We start from the raw sequence: 21,759 nt of genomic DNA, 5'->3' as shown, positions 1-21,759 counted from the left end.
GATGGGCTACAACAGCAGAAGACCCCACCGGGGACCACTCATCTCCACTACAAATAGGAAAAAGAGGCTACAATTTGCACGAGCTCACCAAAATTGGACTGTTGAAGACTGGAAAAATGTTCCCTGGTCTGATGAGTCTCGATTTCTGTTGAGACATTCAAATGGTAGAGTCCGAATTTGGCGTAAACAGAATGAGAACATGTATCCATCCTCTGATGCCTACTTCCAGCAGGATAATGCACCATGTCACAAAGCTCCAATCATTTCAAATTGGTTTCTTGAACATGACAATGAGTTCACTGTACTAAAATGGCCCCACAGTCACCAGATCTCAACCCAATAGAGCATCTTTGGGATGTGGTGGAACGGGAGCTTCGTGCCCTGGATGTGCATCCCTCAAATCTCCATCAACTGCAAGATGCTATCCTATCTATATGGGCCAACATGTCTAAAGAATGCTATCAGCACCTTGTGGAATCAATGCCACGTAGAATTAAGGCAGTTCTGAGGCAAAAGGGGGTCCAACACCGTATTAGTATGGTGTTCCTAATAATTCTTTAGGTGAGTGTATATGTAAATGAGGCTACTAACGATTCTGGAGCCCAGCCACTCCCATTGTGAAGAAGCCCAGCACCGCCCCGCATCCTCCGAACCTCCTCCTCCGACGTCACAAAGCAAGGAGGAGATTCGGAGGATGCGGCGCGGTGCTGGGCTCCTTCACAATGGGCGTGGCTGGGCTCCAGAAACGTTATTAGCCTCATTTACATATCTATAAAATATTTATTTTTTTTTTACACAAAAGCACAGAAAGCTATGGGGACTGGATATTGTGGATGTGCTAGCGGCCCATGTCCTCAGCTCTATACCCAAAATCCAGGTGACAGGTTCCCTTTAATTTCATCATCCCTGGTGGTATGGGGTATTGAGGAGCATATTGTGTTTTGGGGAAGATGGACATCTAAGACAGTACAGACTATCACCCTTGGTGGTCTAGACCAGCCAAGAGGAGCCTCTTCTATTGATATCTTATCTCATCTTATAAAAGGATCACATTATAAAACATGTAAAGTTACAGTTCCCATTTAACTATGAAGAATCCCAATGATTTGAAGAAAATGCCAAAAATAAAAACAAAGTAAAATGATTGACAACCGTGTTTAGTGGAGAAGAAAACCCTTTCATATGTCTGGATGTCGATGAAAGAAGCTCGTGCAGCTTCTCATCCTGGTAATCAAAGTGCTCCCCGAACAGCACAGAACTGATGATGTTTCCCACAGCGCTGGCCATGAGCATTGTCGGGTTGACGGGTTTTCCTGCAGAAGGAGAGAGAAAGACATACTGAGACCGGAGCATTACCCTCTACTGAATATTAGGAACCTTCCTTATTAGAGGAGTGTAGACGACCTTGAGAATGAAGAGGCTGCAGTGCTGGTTTAGCTTTGTGTTCATGGTCTTTCCTTGCACAGTTCCTGTTCCCCAGACCCCTCTGTCCATAGTGGCGCAGCATGGACCTGTCAATGCTGCTATGCCTAAAAGGGGACATAGCACTACCCTAGCACAGAGCCCATTCATTTACTGGATTGTTTAGGATCCCAGAGGGAGGACCCTCACCACTCATAATTTGTCACTTTAAATTAATAATGTGGTTATATCTAGTGATTATCACCAACAGAAAGCATTTCAGAGAAGAGAATGAAGAAAAAGATATCATCATTAGCAAGAAAAGGCCACGTGAAAGAACTAACATGGTCCCTGAGAACTATGAATTCTGTCTAATTGGATGACAGCAGATTTTGAAATATGGGGAGCCAACCCACCTCCTGTCTCCGATACAGCCTGTATGAGATACTTGGACTCTGCCAGTATCCTCGTCTCCATCGTCTTCTTTCCCATCCCAACATTTCTGAGACATGTCATGGTGAAGCTGCGGAGTGAGCGCCATCGTGGTCCATTGAGAGCTGAAGAGAGAAGAACATTTAGGTATTTACCACAGAATTTGCAGTATTACGTTTTCTTATTCTACCACCTCACCCATCTCCCCATATGATTAGAAGATTGTTCCTCTCACAACTGAGGGTCACACTTAATATATTTTATATTTCTTTGTCCTGCCTCAGATTGACTCACTAAACCTCATAGTATATAACAGGAGACTCTTGTCTTCCAGTATATTGACATTTTATGGACCTTGTTCAGAACCCTCTGCGTTATATCAGGAATGGGACAGGAGCAGTATTCAACTACAGTACAATTCAGCTATAGTCTACTGCAGGGCTTGTCAAACTTGAATATCTTGGGCCTCATGAGCCAAAAAATAGTGATACTTGGTCCTCAGCAACAGTCGATGTCCCTTGTCAAAAGAGGGCAAGCAGATATGATGCAGATAGGGTGTTGCAGCAACTTCTATATATCCTATTTGACCCCCTAACAGTGTCAACCACAGCTCTAGTGTCCAGTGCTAGCCATAGTCCACCATTACCACCTACAATGCGCTTAATACCTGTGCACCCAGTCAGTATAGCACTTTTTTACCCTTCTGCTAATGAACCAGTCTGTGACAGAGCACCTCAGCCGGAAAAGAAGCATCATAACCTGCGACAGCAGGACTATCCACCCTAATTTGGGGTAATTCAGAGGCACAGTTTGAGAAGCATTGATCTAGAGAGGACAATTTTAAATGGAATTCTGAGCAGCCATAACTACTACACATATCAACTGTAGTACATCACATAGATAGGGTTGAGCAAACCCGAACTGTAAACTGTAAATCCTAAACTTTAGGATTTTTGGACCCCGGACCCGAACCCGAACATTTCAGTAAAAGTTCGGGTTCGGTGTTCAGCTCTTTCTTGGCGCTTTTTGAAAGGCTGCAGAGCAGCCAATCAACAAGCGGTTAACGGTCTGACCTTAGAAGCCATCACAGCCATGCCTACTAATCGTTTTACCCTGCCCTAAGCCCATTGCAAATCACCATTTGTTTGGCAATCTACAACATCTGGATTAGTCAGTGTGCAATTTAAGGTAGAAATACACCCATCATTTTCTGGGGTTTTAAAAACACGCTTTTTTGCCAAAAAACAGTATTTTCCTGATCTCCAAGTGTTAAATTCAAGTTTAATATATACAGCTTTCATATTCTGTTACCAAAAAAACACTTTTTTGACAATCTACAACATCTGGATTAGTCAGCATGCAATTTAAGTTAGAAATACAGCCATCATTTTCTGGGGTTTTAAAAACACACTTTTTTTTTTACAAAAAACACTATTTTCAGGCCCTGCAGCATCAGCACGTGTGAAATTACAGGCTTATATACTGCTGTCAAATTCAGTTGTTAAACAAACACTCGTTTGGGAAAAAAAAAAAAATTGTTGGCAGCCTTTGATGCAGATGTCATTGTGAGATACACCCTTAATACATTTGGGTTAGATTCAGAGATTTTAAATACCGCCATTTGGTGCACCAATATTGAATTCAGGCCTACACTGGTTCAGGCCGTGTGAGATATAGTGTTGATCACGAATCTTCGAATTTCGAATTTTTATCGCGAATATAGGTAATTCGAAAATTTGCGAATATTTAGAATATAGTGATATATATTCGTAATTTTAAATATTCGAGATTTTTTATTGCAAATTTTCGCAATGCGAATTTTTGTAATGCAAATTTTTATCACAAATTTTTCAATTGCCGAGTAAAAACATGATTCCTCCCTGCTTCTTGCTTGTGGGCCAATGACTCATTGGCCCACAAGCAAGAAGCAGGGAGGAATCATGACTTTAAATGGGAAAAATGATGAATATTCTAAAAAACTAATACATAGCACTATATCGAATATATTAGTTTTTTTGAATATTCGTAATATTCTAAAACAAGAATATATAGCAATATAGAGAATATTCGAATACATTTGAAATACAGCCATTTGAAATACAGCCATTTTGGGCAAAGAAATCTTTAATTCAGGCCTACACTGATTCAAGCCGTGTGAGATACACCCTCTACATACAGGGGTTTAATTCAGGCATTTGAAATACCGCCATTTGAAATACAGCCATTTTGGGCAAAGAAATATTTAATTCAGACTTATACTGGTTCAGGCCCTGTGAGATACACCCTTTACATACAGGTGTTTGATTCAGGCATTGGAAATACAGCCATTTTGGGCAAAGAAATCTTTAATTCAGGCCGTGTGAGATACACCCTTTACATACAGGCGTTTGATTCAGGCATTTGAAATACAGCCATTTTGGGCAAAGAAATCTTTAATTCAGGCCTACACTGGTTCAGGCCGTGTGAGATACACCCTCTACATACTGTCGTTCTATTCTACTATTAATCAAACACCCATTTAGGGCAAGATCCTAAATTCGAAAAATATGAGGAGAGCGTCAAATAAGGGACGTGGCCCAGGTCGTGGTGCTGCTGGTGGAGCTCCTGTTGCAGGGAGAGGACGTGGTCGATCTGTGCCAGCTACACGCACAAGTGAAACCCCTTCCTCAGGTGCGAGTAGGCGACAAAACCTGCAGCGGTATTTGGTCGGGCATAATGCTGATCTACGAATGGTGAGGCCTGAACAAGTACAGGTGATAGTACAGGGTGGGCCATTTATATGGATACACCTTAATAAAATGGGAATGGTTGGTGATATTAACTTCCTGTTTGTGGCACATTAGTATATGTGAGGGGGGAAACTTCAAGATGGGTGGTGACCATGGCGGCCATTTTGAAGTCGGCCATTTTGAATCCAACTTTTGTTTTTTCAGCACCATTGTTTTTCTTGTGAAATTCCCAATAAGTTTGATGTGTCACATGACCCTCTTCCTATTGAAAAAACAAAAGTTGGATTCAAAATGGCCGACTTCAAAATGGCCGCCATGGTCACCACCCATCTTGAAAAGTTTCCCCCCTCACATATACTAATGTGCCACAAACAGGAAGTTAATATCACCAACCATTCCCATTTTATTAAGGTGTATCCATATAAATGGCCCACCCTGTAGATTGGGTTGCTGACAGTGGCTCCAGTTCCTTCACATTGTCTCCCACCCAGTCTCCTGCTGACCACAGTTGCCACCTGCAGCCAATGTCCATTAGTCTTTCACCTCACCCCCTTGCAAATCAGCCAAGCAGTCTGAGCCCCAAGTCATGCAGCAGTCTCTTCTGCTTTTTGATGACTCTGTTAGCAGGGTTTCCCAGGGCCATCCACCTAGCCCTGCCCCAGAAGTGGAAGAGATAAAGTGCACCGATGCCTAACCACTTATCTTTCAAGATGAGTACATGGGAGGACCATCGCAGCAAGTCTCGGATGATGACGAAACACAGGTGCCAACTGCTGGGGCTTTCGAAAGTGTGCAGACCGTCAAGGAAGGCAGAGGTGAAGACTGGGTGGAAGATGATGTGGAGGACGATGAGGTCCTCGACCACCCATGGAATCAAGGTCATGCGAGTGACCTATATAGTTCGGAGGAAGAGGCGGTGGTCGCACAGAGCTACCAGCACAGCAGAAGAGGGAGCAGGGTTCAAAAGCGGAGCGGCCATCCTCTAGACAGTACGCCTGCTACTGCCCACCGCAGCAAGGGACCGAGCACACCAAAGCCAGCTCCAAGGAGTTCCCTGGCGTGGCAGTTCTTTAGACAATGTGCTGATGACAAGACACGAGTGGTTTGCACGCTGTGCAATCAGAGCCTGAAGTGAGGCATAAACGTTCTCAACCTGAGCACAACCTGCATGACCAGGCATTTAAGTGCAAAGCACGAGCTGCATTGGAGTAGACACCTCAAAAAACAAGAAAGGTCTCTGGCTCCTCCTGCTTCCTCTTCTGCTGCAGTCTCGGCCTCTTCATCCACCTCTGGAGTGACAGTGCCACCTGCCACCCCGCAAACAGAGGATCTGCCAGCAACACCAACACCTGGGTCACCAAGCATCTCCACAATGTCCCAAGGAAGCGTTCAGCTCTCCATCTCCCAAACGCTGGAGAGGGAGAGGAAGTACCCCCCTACCCACCCGCGATCCCTAGCCCTGAATGCCAGCATTTCTAAATTACTGGCCTTTGAAATGCTGTCATTCTGTCTGGTGGAGACGGATAGTTTTAAAGGCCTTATGGCGGTGGCTGTCCCAAAGTACGTCGTGCCCAGCCGCCACTACTTTTCAAGGCGAGCCATCCCTTCCCTGCACAACCAAGTAGGGGACAAAATCAGGTGTGCACTGCGCAACACCATCTGTGGCAAGCTGCACCTGACTACGGATACGTGGACCAGTAAGCACGGTCAGGGCCGTTATATCTCCATAACAGCACACTGGGTAAATACAGTGGCGGCTGGGCCTGAGGCGGATAGCAGTTTGGCGCATGTCCTTCCACCACCGAGGATTGCAGGGTGGTGCTTCAGTTTGCCTCCTGTTGCTTCCTCCTCCTACGCCGCTTCCTCATCCTCTACCAGCCCCTCATCCGGTCAGCGTAACACCTTCACCACCAACTTCAGCACAGCCAGGGGTAAACGACAGCAGGCAGTTTTAAAACGTATCTGTTTGGGGGACAAACCCCACACCGGGCAGGAGCTGTGGACGGGCCTTGAACAACAGACCGATGAGTGGTTTGTGGCAGTCAGCTTCAAGCCTGGCCTGGTGGTGTGCGATAATGGGCGAAATCTTGTAGCAGCTCTGGGACTAGCCGGTTTGACGCACATCCCTTGCCTGGCGCATGTGCTGAATTTGGTGGTGCAGAGATTCCTTAAAACGTACCCCGACATGTCAGAGCTGCTGCATAAAGTGCGGGCCGTCTGTGCGCACTTTTAGCGTTCTCACCCTGCTGCTGCTCGCCCGTCATTGCTGCAGCGTAACTTCGGCCTTCCCGCTCACCGCCTCATATGCGACGTGCCCACAAGGTGGAACTCCACCTTGCACATGCTGGCCAGACTGTGCGAGCAGCAGCAGGCGATAGTGGAGTTTCAGCTGCAGCACGCACAGGTGAGTCGCACTGCGGAACAGCACCACTTCACCACCAATGACTGGGCCTCCATGCGAGACATGTGTTCCTTGTTGCGCTGTTTCGAGTACTCCACGAAAATGGCTAGTGCCGATAACGCCGTTCTCAGCGTTACTATCCCACTTCTATGCCTCCTTGAAAAAACGCTCCTGGCGATGATAGAAGAGGATGTGGCACAGGAGGAGGAAGAGGGATCATTTTGTAGGATTTCCGGCCAGTCATTCCCAAGTGGCTCCGAGGGTGGGTTCCTGCACCCACAAACCCAAGGTACACAATTGTCCAGCCAGGGCACAGTTCTGGAGGATGACGAGGTGGAGGATGAGGAGGAGGAGATGGAGGAGGAGGAACCATGTTTACAGCAGGGTGGCACCCAGACCAGCTCATGGCCATCACTGGTGCGTTGATGGGGGGATACAGAGGACACAGACGATACACCTCCCACAGAGGACAGCTTTTCTTTGCCTCTGGGCAGCCTGGCACACATGAGCGATTACATGCTGCAGTGTCTCCGCAACGATCGCCGAGTTGCCTATATTCTAACTTGTACTGATTACTTTGTGGCCACGCTGCTGGATCCCCGTTACAAGGACAACGTACCGTCCTTAATTCCGTCACTGGAGCGTGATCGTAAGATGCGCGAGTACAAGCGCACGCTGGTAGACGTGCTGCTGGTGGCATTCCCATCTGACAGTGGGGGCACAGTGGAAGCACAAGGCGAAGGTAGAGGACAAGGAAGAGGTCGCCAACGCAGCTGGGTACACCGCCAGCACCTCAGAAGCCAGGGTTAGCATGGCCGAAATGTGGAAAAGCTTTGTCAGCACGCTACAACAACCAGCACCACCAGCTGATATGGAACGTCTTAGCAGGAGGCAGCATTTCACCAACATGGTGGAGCAGTATGTGTGCACACGCCTACACGTACTGAATGACGGGTCTGCCCCCTTCAACTTCTGGGTCTCCAAATTGGGCACATGGCCTGAGCTTGCTCTTTATGCCTTGGAGGTGCTGGCCTGCCCTGCAGCCAGTGTATTATCTGAATGTGTGTTTAGCACGGCAGGGGGCATCATCACAGACAAGCGCAGCCGCCTGTCCACAGCCAATGTGGACAAGCTCACGTTCATTAAAATGAACCAGGCATGGATCCCTCAGGACTTGTCCGTACCTTGTGCAGAATAGACATGTATACCGGCACTAAGCAGCCATTGTTATACTGCAGCGCAATTGCTCATGTTTGTATTTTGGATATTTCACACTCTTTTAGAGTGTACCCTACTTTTAAAAATATAAAATTAAAACCAAAAACCTGTGTTGGCTACTTCGTCCTCCTCCACCGCCACTTCCACCTACACTGCTACGTCCACTGCCTCCTCAAACTCCTATTCCATATGGAACTTCACCTCATAAATCAAATATTTTTATTTTATTTTATTTGTACTTATTTTATTTTAGATCATTTCACTACTTTGTCATTTAAATTTTCTGGTGAAATTCACCAATTTTTGGGTGTATAGTACCACAGCTATACCAAGTAGACCAGTAAAAAAATAAAAATAATTGTCAGTTACATTTTCTGTCGAAATTAACAAATTTTTGGGTGTATAGTACCCCTTGTCTAAATAGTTGACAGCTTAATAAATTTCAATAATTTTTCTGTTACATTCTTGGGTTGACATTATACAATTTTGTAACGTGAATAAACGCCTGCTATGCATAGGTGACAGGGAATAAAATGTAATAAATTATTCAGTAATTAATGCGCGCCACATCCTTTCATTCAATGCTTAAACTTTGAAAAGTTGTCACACTTTTACGCTTTAATAATTTCTCCCATATTTCAACTCTATAATTTTAAGTTTGAAAAAATGAATCCTCCCTTGGATGTGGTCTCTTTTTCTCACACTCCGTCTCTGCCCTGGAACCCTGATTCCCCACCACCCGTGATCACCATGGTAGGCGCATAAAAGAACATCGAAAGTTGATAGAGCAGATATCAAATTGAATCGTGAACATCATGGGGACGTGCGACATGGTGGGGCACTAAGTGTGCACACGCCTACACGAACTGACTGACAGGGGTCAGCCCCTGCAACTTCTGGGTCTCCAAATTGGGCACGTGGCCTGAGCTTGCCCTTTATCCCTTGGAGGTGCTGGCCTGCCCTGCAGCCAGTGTATTGTCTGAACGTGTGTTTAGCATGACTGGAGGGCGTTATCACAGGTTATATTTCCCAATGTTTTGGGGTGTACCCTAATTTTAAAAATAAAATTTAAAACCAAAAAGCAGTGTAGGCTACCTCCTCCTCCACCGCCGCTTCCACCTACACCGCCACATCCACCGCCTCCTCAACCTCCTACTCCATATGGACCTCGTCCTCCTAGATCAAGATTATTATTTTTTATTTTTACCTATTTTATGTTATTTAAAGTAATTTCCCTATCCACATTTGTTTGCAGAGCACTTGCCATGCTCTTAACAACATTTTGATGCCATTTGCAGCCCTCTAGCCCTTTCCATGTCATTTTTACAGCCATTTTAGTGCTCAAAAGTTCGGGTCCCTATTGACTTCAATAGGGTTCGGGTTCGGGGTCAAGTTCGGGTCAAGTTCGGGTCCCGAACTCAAACTTTTTTCTCAAGTTCGGCCTAACCAGTCGAACCCGAACATCCAGGTGTCCGCTCAACTCTACACATAGACAATCTGCTATGCTTGGATAAACACTCAAGAGGCCCCTTCATTCTGTGGAGATCCCAGGAATCAGACCCCTCACTGATCGCACATCCTAGGGATGGCCCATCAATGTCTTTGACTTGGAGAATGCCTTCCTTTTTCATGGCCTCACCGTTGTAAAAGAGAACCTAACATTAGAAAGTAAAACGTTTGTATCCAACCCCAGACAGTTGTAGATGTGGAGCAGACAGAAGTATGGTAGGTAAGGTTTGGGTCTTTTCTTTCCCTCTGCTGGTCTCTTAACATTTTTATCTTTTTTCCAGTCCCAGCTGAGAGGGCGTGGGTTCCTCCTGGTGTGGTCAGAGGTATGCATTGTGATCTGGCCAATCAGTTTTACTTTGTTTTACTTTGTCCCTATGTTGCCGCATCTCTGACCTGAGTGATAGACTGTAGCTCCATCCCCCTCCTCCCTGTCTAGTATATAATATATTATTCTAGACTGATTTTTGGGAGTAGATTTGTGGACATTTACAGAGATCTTCCATGTAGTGTTAATCTCACCGTATCCCTTGGTGGAGATATATAGCACTGGGATTATCGGTCGTGCACTGAACTGCTCGGCGTGATTTATCAGACCCTCTTTCACCGTCTCATAACCGCAAAGAACCATCACAGGTTCTGACATTTTCCAGATGGTGAATACTGAACCGTATTTTTGGCTGAGCTGATGGAGAAAACAAAAAAAATTAGGGAAATAAATACAAAAACATAATGTAAACACCATACATGTTTGTATCCATTCACAATGAGTCTAAGGGATCCTCCCATTTTACTAGGCTAGGAGTTCTGGACTTTGCTGCAGGGCTACTAGTCTGCTACCTCTAAGAGTAACCTCCATTTTGTCAAGGTAAGGACAGGCAGAATTTGTGATGTACTTAGGTAATAGGTCAAGGCAGGTGGCATAGGGTAAATACAGAGATGAGGCAGGTGTCAGGACAGGCAGCCAGGATCAATCCACTACACAAGCAAGGTTAAACCAATACAATAGCACACGTTCGCAGGACTAGACAAGCTAGAATCCTATAGCTCAGGAACTTTTGACATTGGAAGGCACTCTATCTACCCCAGAGAATGCTACACTTGAATGGAGGTACATTAGACCATGCATACCCTGGACCTTTAACCCATTTTTTGCAAATCTGACCAGTGTCACTTTATGTGGTAATAACTTTAAAACGTTTTGACTTATCCAGGCCATTCTGAGACAGTTTTTTCGTCAAATATTGTACGTCATGACACTGGTAAAATGGAGTAAAAAAAAAATTCATTTTTATTTATAAAAAAAAAACTAATTTGCCAAAAATTTTGAAAAATTTGCACATTTCCAAGTTTCAATTTCTCTACTTCTATAATACATAGTAATACCTACAAAAATAGTTATTACTTTACATTCCCCATATGTCTACTTTATGTTTGGATCATTTTGGGAATGACATTTTATTTTTTGGGGACGTTACAAGGCTTAAAAGTTTAGAAGCAAATCTTGGAATTTTTCAGAAATTTTCAAAAACCCACTTTTTAAGGACCAGTTCAGGTCTGAAGTCACTTTGTGAGGCTTACATTATGTAAACCACCCAAAAATGACCCCATTCTAGAAACTACACCCCTCAAGGTATTCAAAACTGATTTTACAAACGTCGTTAACCCTTTAGGTGTGCCACAAGAATTAATGGCAAATGGAGATAAAATTTCAGAATTTAGATTTTTTGGCACATTTTCTATTTTAATCAATTTTTTCCAGTTACAAAGCAAGGGTTAACAGCCAAACAAAATGCTATATTTTTTGCCCTGATTCTGTAGTTTGCAGAAACACCCCATATTTGGTCGTAAACTACTGTACGGGCACACGGTAGGGCGTAGAGGGAAAGGTGCGTGGTGTGGTTTTTGGAAGGCAGATTTTGCTGGACTGGTTTATTTACACTATGTCCCATTTGAAGCCCCCCTGATGCACCCCTAGAGTAGAAGCTCCATAAAAGTGACCGCATTTTAGAAACTAAGGGATAAGGTGGCAGTTTTGTTGGGACTATTTTTAGGGTACATATGATTTTTGGTTTCTCTATATCACATTTTTGTGAGGCAAGGTTACCAAAAATAGAAATTCAGAAATTTCATCTCCATTTACCATAAACTGTTGAGGAACACCTAAAGGGTTAATAAAGTTAGTAAAATCAGTTTTGAATACCTTGAGGGGTGTAGTTTCTCAGATGGGGTCACTTTTATGGAGTTTCTACTCTAGGGGTGCATCAGGGGGGCTTCAAATGGGACATGGTGCCAAAAAAAAAGGCCATCAAAATCTGCCTTCCAGAAACCATGTCAGTCCTTTCCTTCTGCGCCCTGCCGTTTGGTCATACAGCAGTTTACGACTACATATGGGGTGTTTCTGTAAACTGCAGAATCAGGGTAATAAATATTAAGTTTTGTTTGGCTGTTAACCCTTGCTTTGTTACTGGAAAAAAACTGATTAAAATGGAAAATTTGCCAAAAACTTGCTGTTTTTCCACCGTTTTTATTTAATTTTTTGACCGTGTTCATCTGAAGGGTTAGGTCATGGGGTATTTTTATAGAGCAGATTCTTACGGATGTGGCGAGACCTAATATGTCTACTTTTTTAAAATTTATTTATGTTTTACACTATATTATCTTTTTTTTAAAAAAAAACATTTTAGTATCTCCATATTCTAAGAGTCAGTTTATTTTTTCGTTTTTAGCCGATTATCTTAGGTAGGGGCTCATTTTTTGCGGGATGAGAGGACGGTTTTATTGGCACTATTTTGGGGCGCATATGACTTTTTGATCGCTTGCTATTGCAATTTTTGTGATGTAAGGTGACCAAAAAATACCTTTTTTTGCACCGGTTTTGAAAAAAAAAAAAATTTGTAAAAAAAAAAATTCTAACTCGCTGATCAGCCGTCTGAAACTGATCAGCGGTGGGGTGTGCAATACGCTAACAGTGGCCAGCCACAGTCAGCCTACGCAGGGGGGCAAGCTGCAGCACCCCGGGGGGGGGGGGGTCTAGAGTCACACAGCAGTGCTGTGGACCCCAGAAACCCGATTTAGGGTGATGCAATCAAAAACTTTTTTTTTTCCCCCACTAACTTTCCCTGAATATCCCTGCCTAACCTTTCCCTAAATACAGTCAGGTCCATAAATATTGGGACATCGACACAATTCTAACATTTTTGCCTCTATACACCACCACAATGGATTTGAAATGAAACGAACAAGATGTGCTTTAACTGCAGACTGCCGGCTTTAATTTGAGGGTATTTACATCCAAATCAGGTGAACTGTGTAGGAATTACAAAAGTTTGCATATGTGCCTCCCACTTGTTAAGCTTCACGCCATACCTCGCCCGCTTAGAGGGAACATACTGGTGGAAAATTTGTCTCCCCTTGAAAGCAATGAGAGACACATCAACCGCGACCTCCCTTCCAGGTACATAGGCCTGCACAAATTTGACCCGAAGTGATCGATGACCGGCCTGATTTTGTACAGGCGGTCATAGGCAGGATCACCTTGGGGGGGACATGCTGCATTATCTGCATAATGCAGGTATTTCCGGATGGACTCAAACCGGGTACGTGTCATGGCCGTACTGTAAAGTGGGGTCTGGTAGAGGATGTCCCCACTCCAGTAATGCCTGACACTGGTTTTTTTTGACTAGGCCCATGTGCAGCACGAGACCCCAAAACGTCCTCATCTCGGCTGCACTGACCGGAGTCCAGCCACCGGCCCTAGCCAAAAAGGAGCCCGGGTGTTAAGCAATGAACTGTTGGGCGTACAGGTTTGTTTGCTTCACCATCAGATTTACAAAGTGGTCACTGAAAAAAAGACTAAAATAGTCATATTCAGTGAAGCCCACTGTGGAAATCTGGATTCCTGGTTGGCCTACAAAATCAGGAATAGCAGGCTCAAAATTCTCTGGGGTACACCAGACAAGTTCACCGGCAGGGTGCTCAGGTGGACTGATCTGGTGGGCCGGGAAACTAGTACGAGCCCCAGAGCTGCTCGTACTAGTGTGGGCCACAGGGACCCTAGCATGGCGGTCCCTTTGCTCCGCCTGGCGGCGTCTCCGCCGCCTTGGGGGCTCATCATCATTGCTAGATGATGAGGAGGACGCGGATGACAAAAGGAAAGTGGGGTCATCCTCGTCCTTACTGGGGCTCTCGGACTCGGAGGCAAGCTGGGCCTATGCCTCCTCGGCCGAGAACATCCGGCGGGCCATAGGGGAGGGTGTGTGTGCGTGCGTGTTAAACTTTATTTGGTGTGTGGGGGCACGGGTGTTCACGTACTTACCCTAAACCTAACAGACAAAAAATAAATAAATAGCTAAATAAATTAAAAGGGCAAAAAATTTGAAAAAAAAAAAATTATAACTCGCTGATCAGCCGTCCGAAACTGATTAGCGGTAGGGTGTGCAATACGCTAACAGTGGCCAGCCACAGTCAGCGTACGCAGAAAAATAAAAAAGTTGGGGGGGGGGGCAGGGGGGCAAGCTGCAGCACCCCGGGGGGGTGTCTAGAGTCACACAGCAGTGCTGTGGACCCCAGACACCCGATTTAGGGTGATGCAATCAAAAACTTTTTTTTTTCCCCCACTAACTTTCCCTGAATATCCCTGCCTAACCTAACCTGTCCCTAACCTTTCCCTAAAGACAGTCAGGTCCATAAATATTGGGACATCGACACAATTCTAACATTTTGGCGCTATACACCACCACAATGGATTTGAAATGAAACGGACAAGATGTGCTTTAACTGCAGACTGTCAGCTTTAATTTGAGGTATTTACATCCAAATGAGGTGAACTGTGTAGGAATTACAACAGTTTGCATATGTGCCTCCCACTTGTTAAGGGACCAAAAGTAATGGGACAATTGGCTTCTCAGCTGTTCCATGGCCAGGTGTGTGTTATTCCCTCATTATTTCAATTACAATGAGCAGATAAAAGGTCCAGAGTTCATTTCCAGTCTGCTATTTGCATTTGGAATCTGTTGCTGTCAACTCTCAAGATGAGATCCAAAGAGCTGTCACTATGAGTGAAGCAAGCCATCATTAGGCTGACAAAACACAACAGACCCATCAGAGAGATAGCAAAAACATTAGGCGCGGCCAAAACAACTGTTTGGAACATTCTTAAAAAGAAGGAACGCACCGGTGAGCTCAGCAACACCAAAAGACCCGGAAGACCACGGAACACAACTTTGGTGGATGACTGAAGAATTCTTTCCCTGGTGAAGAAAACACCCCTCACAGCAGTTGGCCAGATCAAGAACACTCTCCAGGAGGTAGGTGTATGTGTGTCAAAGTCATCAATCAAGAGAAGACTTCACCAGAGTGAATACAGAGGGTTCACCACAAGATGTAAAGCATTGGTAAACCTTAAAAACAGGAAGGCCAGATTAGAGATTGCCCCATGACATCTAAAAAAGCCTTCACAGTTCTGGAACAACATCCTATGGACAGATGAGACCAAGATCAACTTGTACCAGAGTGATGGGAAGAGTAGAGTATGGAGAAGGAAAGGAGCTGCTCATGATCCTAAGCATACCACCTCATCAGTGAAGCATGCTGGTGGTAGTGTCATGGCGTGGGCATGTATGTCTGCCAATGGAACTGCTTCTCTTGTATTTATTGATGATGTCACTGCTGACAAAAGCAGCAGGATGAATTCTAAAGTGTTTTGGGCAATATTATCTGCTCATATTCAGCCAAATGCTTCAGAACTGATTCACAGTCCAGATGGACAATGACCCAAAGCATACTGCAAAAGCAACCAAAGGGTTTTTTAAGGGAAAGAAGTGGAATGTTATGCAATGGCCAAGTCAATCACCTGACCTGAATCCGATTGAGCATGCATTTCACTTGCTGAAGACAAAACTGAAGGGAAAATGCCCATAAGAACAAGCACATATACAAACGCAAAATACAAATGCAATAGCACTCTGCAACCAGCATTCTGCCCTGCCTCTATGCTGGAGGCAAATGGCTACTGGTAGGTGCTATTGGTTTTAAAGTCAGTATAAAACTGAATCTGCTTATATAGCACCTACCAGTAGCCATTTGGCTCCAGGAGAAGTATATAGTGGACTCAGCATGCATGTTGGTACTTGCATCCCTGGATCCGATGAAAGCTGTAATGGCACCGGACGGGGTTAAAAGCAGAGTGTGCTTGGCGTGCATGCTGTACCTGCATTCCCTGGACTTTGTGTGGCTGTCATGGCCCATAAACAGGTAGGAACTAGTGTTAGGGACCACTCCATAGAGGCGACCTTGACGTGGTGAGTGGCTTATTACGCTTTGGCCAAAATGTACACCAATGCCTCATCCAGCATAGAGGCAGGGCAGAATGCTGGTTGCAGAGTGCGATTGCATTTGTGTTTTGCGTTTGTATATGTATTTCGCCATAGCGATGTGCACCTGCATACAGGGTTGTGCTGACTCAATCACCCACATTTTTTCTTTGTAGTATACCAAGAACAAGCAGGAACTGAAGACAGTTGCAGTAGAGGCCTGGCAGAGCATCACCAGGGATAAAACCCAGCGTCTGGTGATGTCTATGCGTTCCAGACTTCAGGCTATAATTGACTGCAAAGGATTTGCAACCAAGTATTAAAAAGTGAAAGTTTGATTTATGATTATTATTCTGTCCCATTACTTTTGGTCCCTTAACAAGTGGGAGGCACATATGCAAACTGCTGTAATTCCTGCACCGTTCACCTGATTTGCATGTAAATACCCTCAAATTAAAGCTGACAGTCTGCAGTTAAAGCACATCTTGTTCGTTTCATTTCAAATCCATTGTGGTGGTGTATAGAGCCAAAAATGTTAGAATTGTGTCAGTGTCCCAATATTTATGGACCTGACAGTACCTTTTACTATGGAGAGTCAGAAGGGGGTGCTGACGTGCTGGCTCTGGAGATCGCGCAGCTTGCTCCTCTCTCCTCAGCTCCCGGACACAAAAGGAGGAGGAGAGGAGCGCTGCACTAATTTGAAGCGCCCGCCTGTCCCTGCAACCAATCAGAGCCGATCCTAAGAGGTGATGTCACCATCACCTCTCAGGATCGCCGGATGGTGATTGGTTGTGTATTATCACACCACCGATCACCATCCTGTTCCGGGTTATCGGGTCCCTAGAGACCCGAATAACCCCGAAACACAGCAAACTGTTTGCTGCGATCGCCGACACGGGGGGGAACGCATTGTCCCAGAGTGCCTGCTCAATGATTTGAGCAGGCACCCAGTTCCGATCACCAACCGCCGCGCAGCAGTGATCGGAACTACACAGGACGTAAAGGTTTGAAGAGGATTTAGTCACTGAACAGTTTGGAGGTACAGGTATAGTAGGTGATGCCAGGGTAATGCAAGGTTTAGGTAGAATGTAAAATGAAGAAATGTAAGATAAACTGCTGATAATAATCAGAAAAGCCCAAAAGACACTGAATGGATATTCAAAAACTGCAGATATCTTTTTAAAAATCACATAGCCAAGAAAATTAAGAGATGAGTTCACAAAGAGGCACTTCTCAGATAGACAGACAGTACCACCATGCATACAGAGAGCAGATCATGGAAGATTTCACTGACAAACTTTTGGAACATAGCTGTGGCATTGCTGAGCCCCATGGGCATGACAAGATTCATAATGGCCATCATGAGTGTTAAAGGCTGTCTTCCATTCATCAGCCTATTCAATGTGGACCAGGTTCTTCTTTATGTATTCGTGCATGGTATTAGTCTTCAGAAGGTACAGTGGATATACTTGACCGCATGGAGGGCATTTGGTTAATAGGATATTCATATGGTCTCTGAGGTGACAGAATTTTAGCCTCCTTCTTGTCAAAAACATCCACATAAGTGGAGTATAAAGAAGGTCGTGCCTGATGGATTTGAGAGACTTGAGACCTCAGGATTGGCATCTAGACCCCAACGTAGGACTTTCCCAGTCAAAAAACTGAGCTTGGAGACATATCCAAGGTTACCTCAGCAATAATGACTAGTGTTGAGCGAGCATGCCGAATACCTGTTCGGCTGGAGCATCGCTATGCTCGAGTCTCCTCCCCACACGTTTCGTGGCTGCTAAGCAGTCAATAAACGTGTAGGTAAGTACTGCCATCACTGTAATGCCAGTGGACATGTTGGCTACTGGCATTACAGTGATTGGCTGGCCGGAACGCGTCATCGGGTGCTATATAGCACCCGATGACACGGGTTCGGCTCATTGTGAGTCAGGGAGAGCTGCGCTTAGGAAGGGACAGATAGTGTAGGGAGTTTGTGATCGCAATTTATTCAATTTCAAAACGTTTCAAAGACCCAAAAGTCTTTTTAAGGACTATTGTGTATGGTGACAGCAATTTAATCTTGCAAAGTAGTCTTCGATTTTTTCCCCCATACTTAGCGATTCTTTTTCTATAGAGGGTGTCTGCAGAGACTTGTGACATCTGTTCAGCAATACCTTCTGTGTGTTAGGGGCAGAGATAGGAAGAATATTATTGAAAACAATTATATTTTTTCCATAATGTATCCACATTTTTCCTATAAACGGTCCCTGCAGTGAATTGTCACATCTGTGCTGCAATAGCGTCTGTGTGTCAGGCCCAGATATTGGGAAAAATATTAGCGAAAACAATTACCGTATATTTTTCCATAATTTATCCATAATTTTCCTATAAACGGTCCCTGCAGTGAATAGTCTCATCTGTGCTGCAATAGCGTCTGTGTGTCAGGCCCAGATATTGGGAAAAATATTAGCAAAATCAATTATATTTTTTTCCATAATTTATCCATAATTTTCCTATAAACGGTCCCTGCAGTGAATAGTCTCATCTGTGCTGCAATAGCGTGTGTGTGTCAGGCCCAGATATTGGGAAAAATATTAGCAAAATCAATTATATTTTTTTCCATAATTTATCCATAATTTTCCTATAAACGGTGCCTGCTGTGAATTGTCACATCTGTGCTGCAATAGCGTCTGTATGTCAGGCCCTGATATTGGGAAAAATATTAGTGACAAAAAATATATTTTTTCATAATTTTTCTATAAACAGTCCCTGCAGTGAATTGTCACATCTGCGCTGCGATAGCGTCTGTGTGTCAGGGCCAGATATTGGGAAAAATATTAGTGACAGCAAATATATTTTTTCCATAATTTATCCACACTTTGCCTACAAACGGGGTCTGCAGTGAATTGTCACATCTGCGCTGCAATAGCGTGTGTCAGGACAAGACATAGTAAAAATATAAGTTAAATCTATGTTCCCTTTTCCATACTTTTACGTACTTTTTCCATATACTGTGCTTGCTGTGAACTGTGACATCCATGCCACATCTTGTGTGTCAAGCGTGCATATAACATTTAATATGAAGAAGGCGAGCATTAAGGGACGGGGAGGTGGCAGTGATGCTGATGGTGCACGCAGAGGCCGTGGCCCTCCGCACGTTGAAACTGTGCCTGCTGCCAGAGCACAAGAAAAACAATCATCCACGATACCTAGCTTCATGTCCCAGTTTGCAGGGCGGCGCAGGACACCATTCTCAAAGTCACACCAGTGCGACCAGGTGGTCTGTTGGATTGCAGTAGATAATGCTTCCAGTGGGTTAAGCACCACCCTGTCTTCCACCAAGTCCAGTCTCAGTAGCCAGGAGTCTGGCCCACACAATACTCACCCTGATCCTCCTTCCTCCCACCACTTACAGTGTGGCCAAACAAATGATCCCATACTCGGTTATTCCGAGGACCTCTTTTCATCACCATTAATTGATTTGGCCCTCTCGCCAAGCACACTTGAAGAGGGACCTGAGATCTTGTCCCCCGATTCGCAACCTCTTGAGCATCGAGAGTCACAAGAACATGACGCTGGGGAGCGGCAATTAGTGTTGGAGGTGGATGATGATGAGACACCGTTGCCAATGACTGTCTCAAGAGGTTGAGGAAGAGGATGACACACAGTTGTCAATCACTGAGGTTGTGGTTAGGTCAAAAAGATCAAAATGAGGAATTGGAAGAGGAGGTGCTAGACGACGAGGTCACTGACCCAACCTGGGAAGGTGGCAACAAGCCGAGCGAGGAGAGCAGTACAGAGGGGGAGGGATCTGCAGCACTGCAACAGGCTGGAAGAGGCAGTGGGGTGGCAAACGGTAGAAGGCGTGCACCACCTAACAGGCCCGGAACTGTTTCATGGAGCACCCCCTTGCGTAAATCTCTCTTGCCAAGGGGTAAGTGTTCGGCAGTATGGTGCTTTTTTGAGGAAAGTGCGGACGACAAAAGAATAGTAGATTGCAACCTGTGCCACACCAAAATGAGCAGGGGTGTGAACACTAGCAACCTCAACACCACCAGCATGATCCGCCACATGGCATCAAAGCACCCTAATAGGTGGGCCGAACTCCTGGGTCCACAATCTGTGTCTGCGGGTCACACCACTGCCTCCTCTATCCCTGTGTTACATGCTGGCCAATCCCCTGTCCAAGACACAGGCCCGAATGCCTCCTGCCCTGCACCTGGACCTTCGCAAGCACCATCAGCGACCACATCCACTTCCCTGTCCCAGCGCAGCATCCAAATGTCCTTAACCCAGGCATTTGAACGCAAGCGCAAATACCCAGCCACCCACCCACAGGCCATAGCACTAAATGCGCAGCTTTCCAAATTACTGGCCCTAGAAATGATGCCATTTAGGCTTGTGGACACTGAGGCCTTCCGCAGCCTGATGTCGGTGGCCGTCCCTTGTTACGCAGTCCCCAGCCGCCACTATTTTTCAAGGTGTGCCGTGCCAGCTAGAGTTGAGCGGACACCTGGATGTTCGGGTTCGACGGGTTCGCCCGAACTTCGCAAAAAAGTTCGAGTTCGGGACCCGAAATTGACCCAGAACCGGAACCCCATTGAAGTCAATGGGGACCCAGACTTTGGAGCACTAAAATGGCTCTAAAAAAGTCATGGAAACGGCTAGAGGGCTGCAAAAGGAAGCTAAATGTGGTTAAGGGCATGGCAAGTGCTCTGCAAACAAATGTGGATAGGGAAATGACTTAAAATAACATAAAAAAATGTAAAAATAAAAAATAATAATCTTGATCTAGGAGGAGGAAGTCCATATGGAGTAGGAGGTTGAAGAGGAGGTGGATGTGGCGGTGTAGGTGAAAGCGGTGGTGAAGGAGGAGGAGGTAGCCAACACTGGTTTTTGGTTTTGTTTTTTATTTTATTTAATTTAAAAAAAAAAAATTTTGTTTAAATTTGGGTAGACCCCAAAACATTGGGAAATATAAAAAGTAAAACAAAGAGAAAGTGCACTGGAGTACAACAATGGCTGGGTGAGGCCGGTATACAAGTCTATTCTGCACAAGGTACAGACTTTTAATGAACGTGAGCTTGTCCACGTTGGCTGTGGACAGGCGGCTGCGCTTGTCTGTGATGATGCCTCCTGCCGTGCTAAACACACGTTCAGATAATACTCTGGATGCAGGGCAGGCCAGCACCTCCGAGGCGTAAAGGGCAAGCTCAGGCCATGTGCCCAATTTGGAGACCCAGAAGTTGAAGGGGGCAGACCCATCATTCAGTACGTGTAGGCGTGTGCACACATACTGCTTCACCATGTTGGTGAAATGCTGCCTCCTGCTAAGACGTTCCATATCAGCTGGTGGTGCTGGTTGTTGTGGCGTGCTGACAAAGCTTTTCCACATTTCGGTCATGCTAACCCGGCCTTCTGAGGTGCTGGCAGTTCCCCAGCTGCGTTGGTGACCTCTTCCTCGTCCTCTGCCTTCGCCTTGTGCTTCCACTGTGCCCCCACTGTCAGGTGGGAATGCTATCATCAGCGTGCGCTTGTATTTGCGCATCTTCCGATCAGTAACAGACGTTTTTACTAAATTTAGTTCCCTGTCGGCTATGTAGAGCAGGGGTATATCACAGCCAAAAATTGGTGAATGTCATCCAACAATATTGAAGAGAAAACTTTGTGGCACGCAGAAATGTGGTAAATAATATACGTGACATTTCGGCCACAATCCGGCCTTCATCAGACTGTGATATACATAAGAAAAAAATATGCAAAAAGGGTA

The 21,759-nt window shown here is 45.2% G+C and overlaps 1 protein-coding gene across 2 annotated transcripts in view; it reads right to left on the bottom strand.

The window, feature by feature from the left end:
• The window catches only part of LOC121001064 (cytochrome P450 2C39-like), a 160,232-nt gene that overhangs the window by 86,246 nt on the left and 52,227 nt on the right, over positions 1–21,759 (bottom strand). For both annotated transcript variants that reach the window (XM_040431961.1, XM_040431960.1), the window contains 3 exons: positions 10,210–10,372; positions 1,818–1,958; positions 1,153–1,313 (listed from right to left, as the gene is read on the bottom strand). In XM_040431961.1, the coding sequence (XP_040287895.1) occupies positions 1,153–1,313; positions 1,818–1,958; positions 10,210–10,372 (465 nt within the window). The remainder of the gene's footprint in view (positions 1–1,152; positions 1,314–1,817; positions 1,959–10,209; positions 10,373–21,759) is intronic.

The sequence above is a fragment of the Bufo bufo genome, chromosome 5 (genome assembly GCF_905171765.1).
Source record: "Bufo bufo chromosome 5, aBufBuf1.1, whole genome shotgun sequence".
Classification (NCBI taxonomy): domain Eukaryota; kingdom Metazoa; phylum Chordata; class Amphibia; order Anura; family Bufonidae; genus Bufo; species Bufo bufo.
This window is presented reverse-complemented; position numbering and strand designations above follow the sequence as displayed.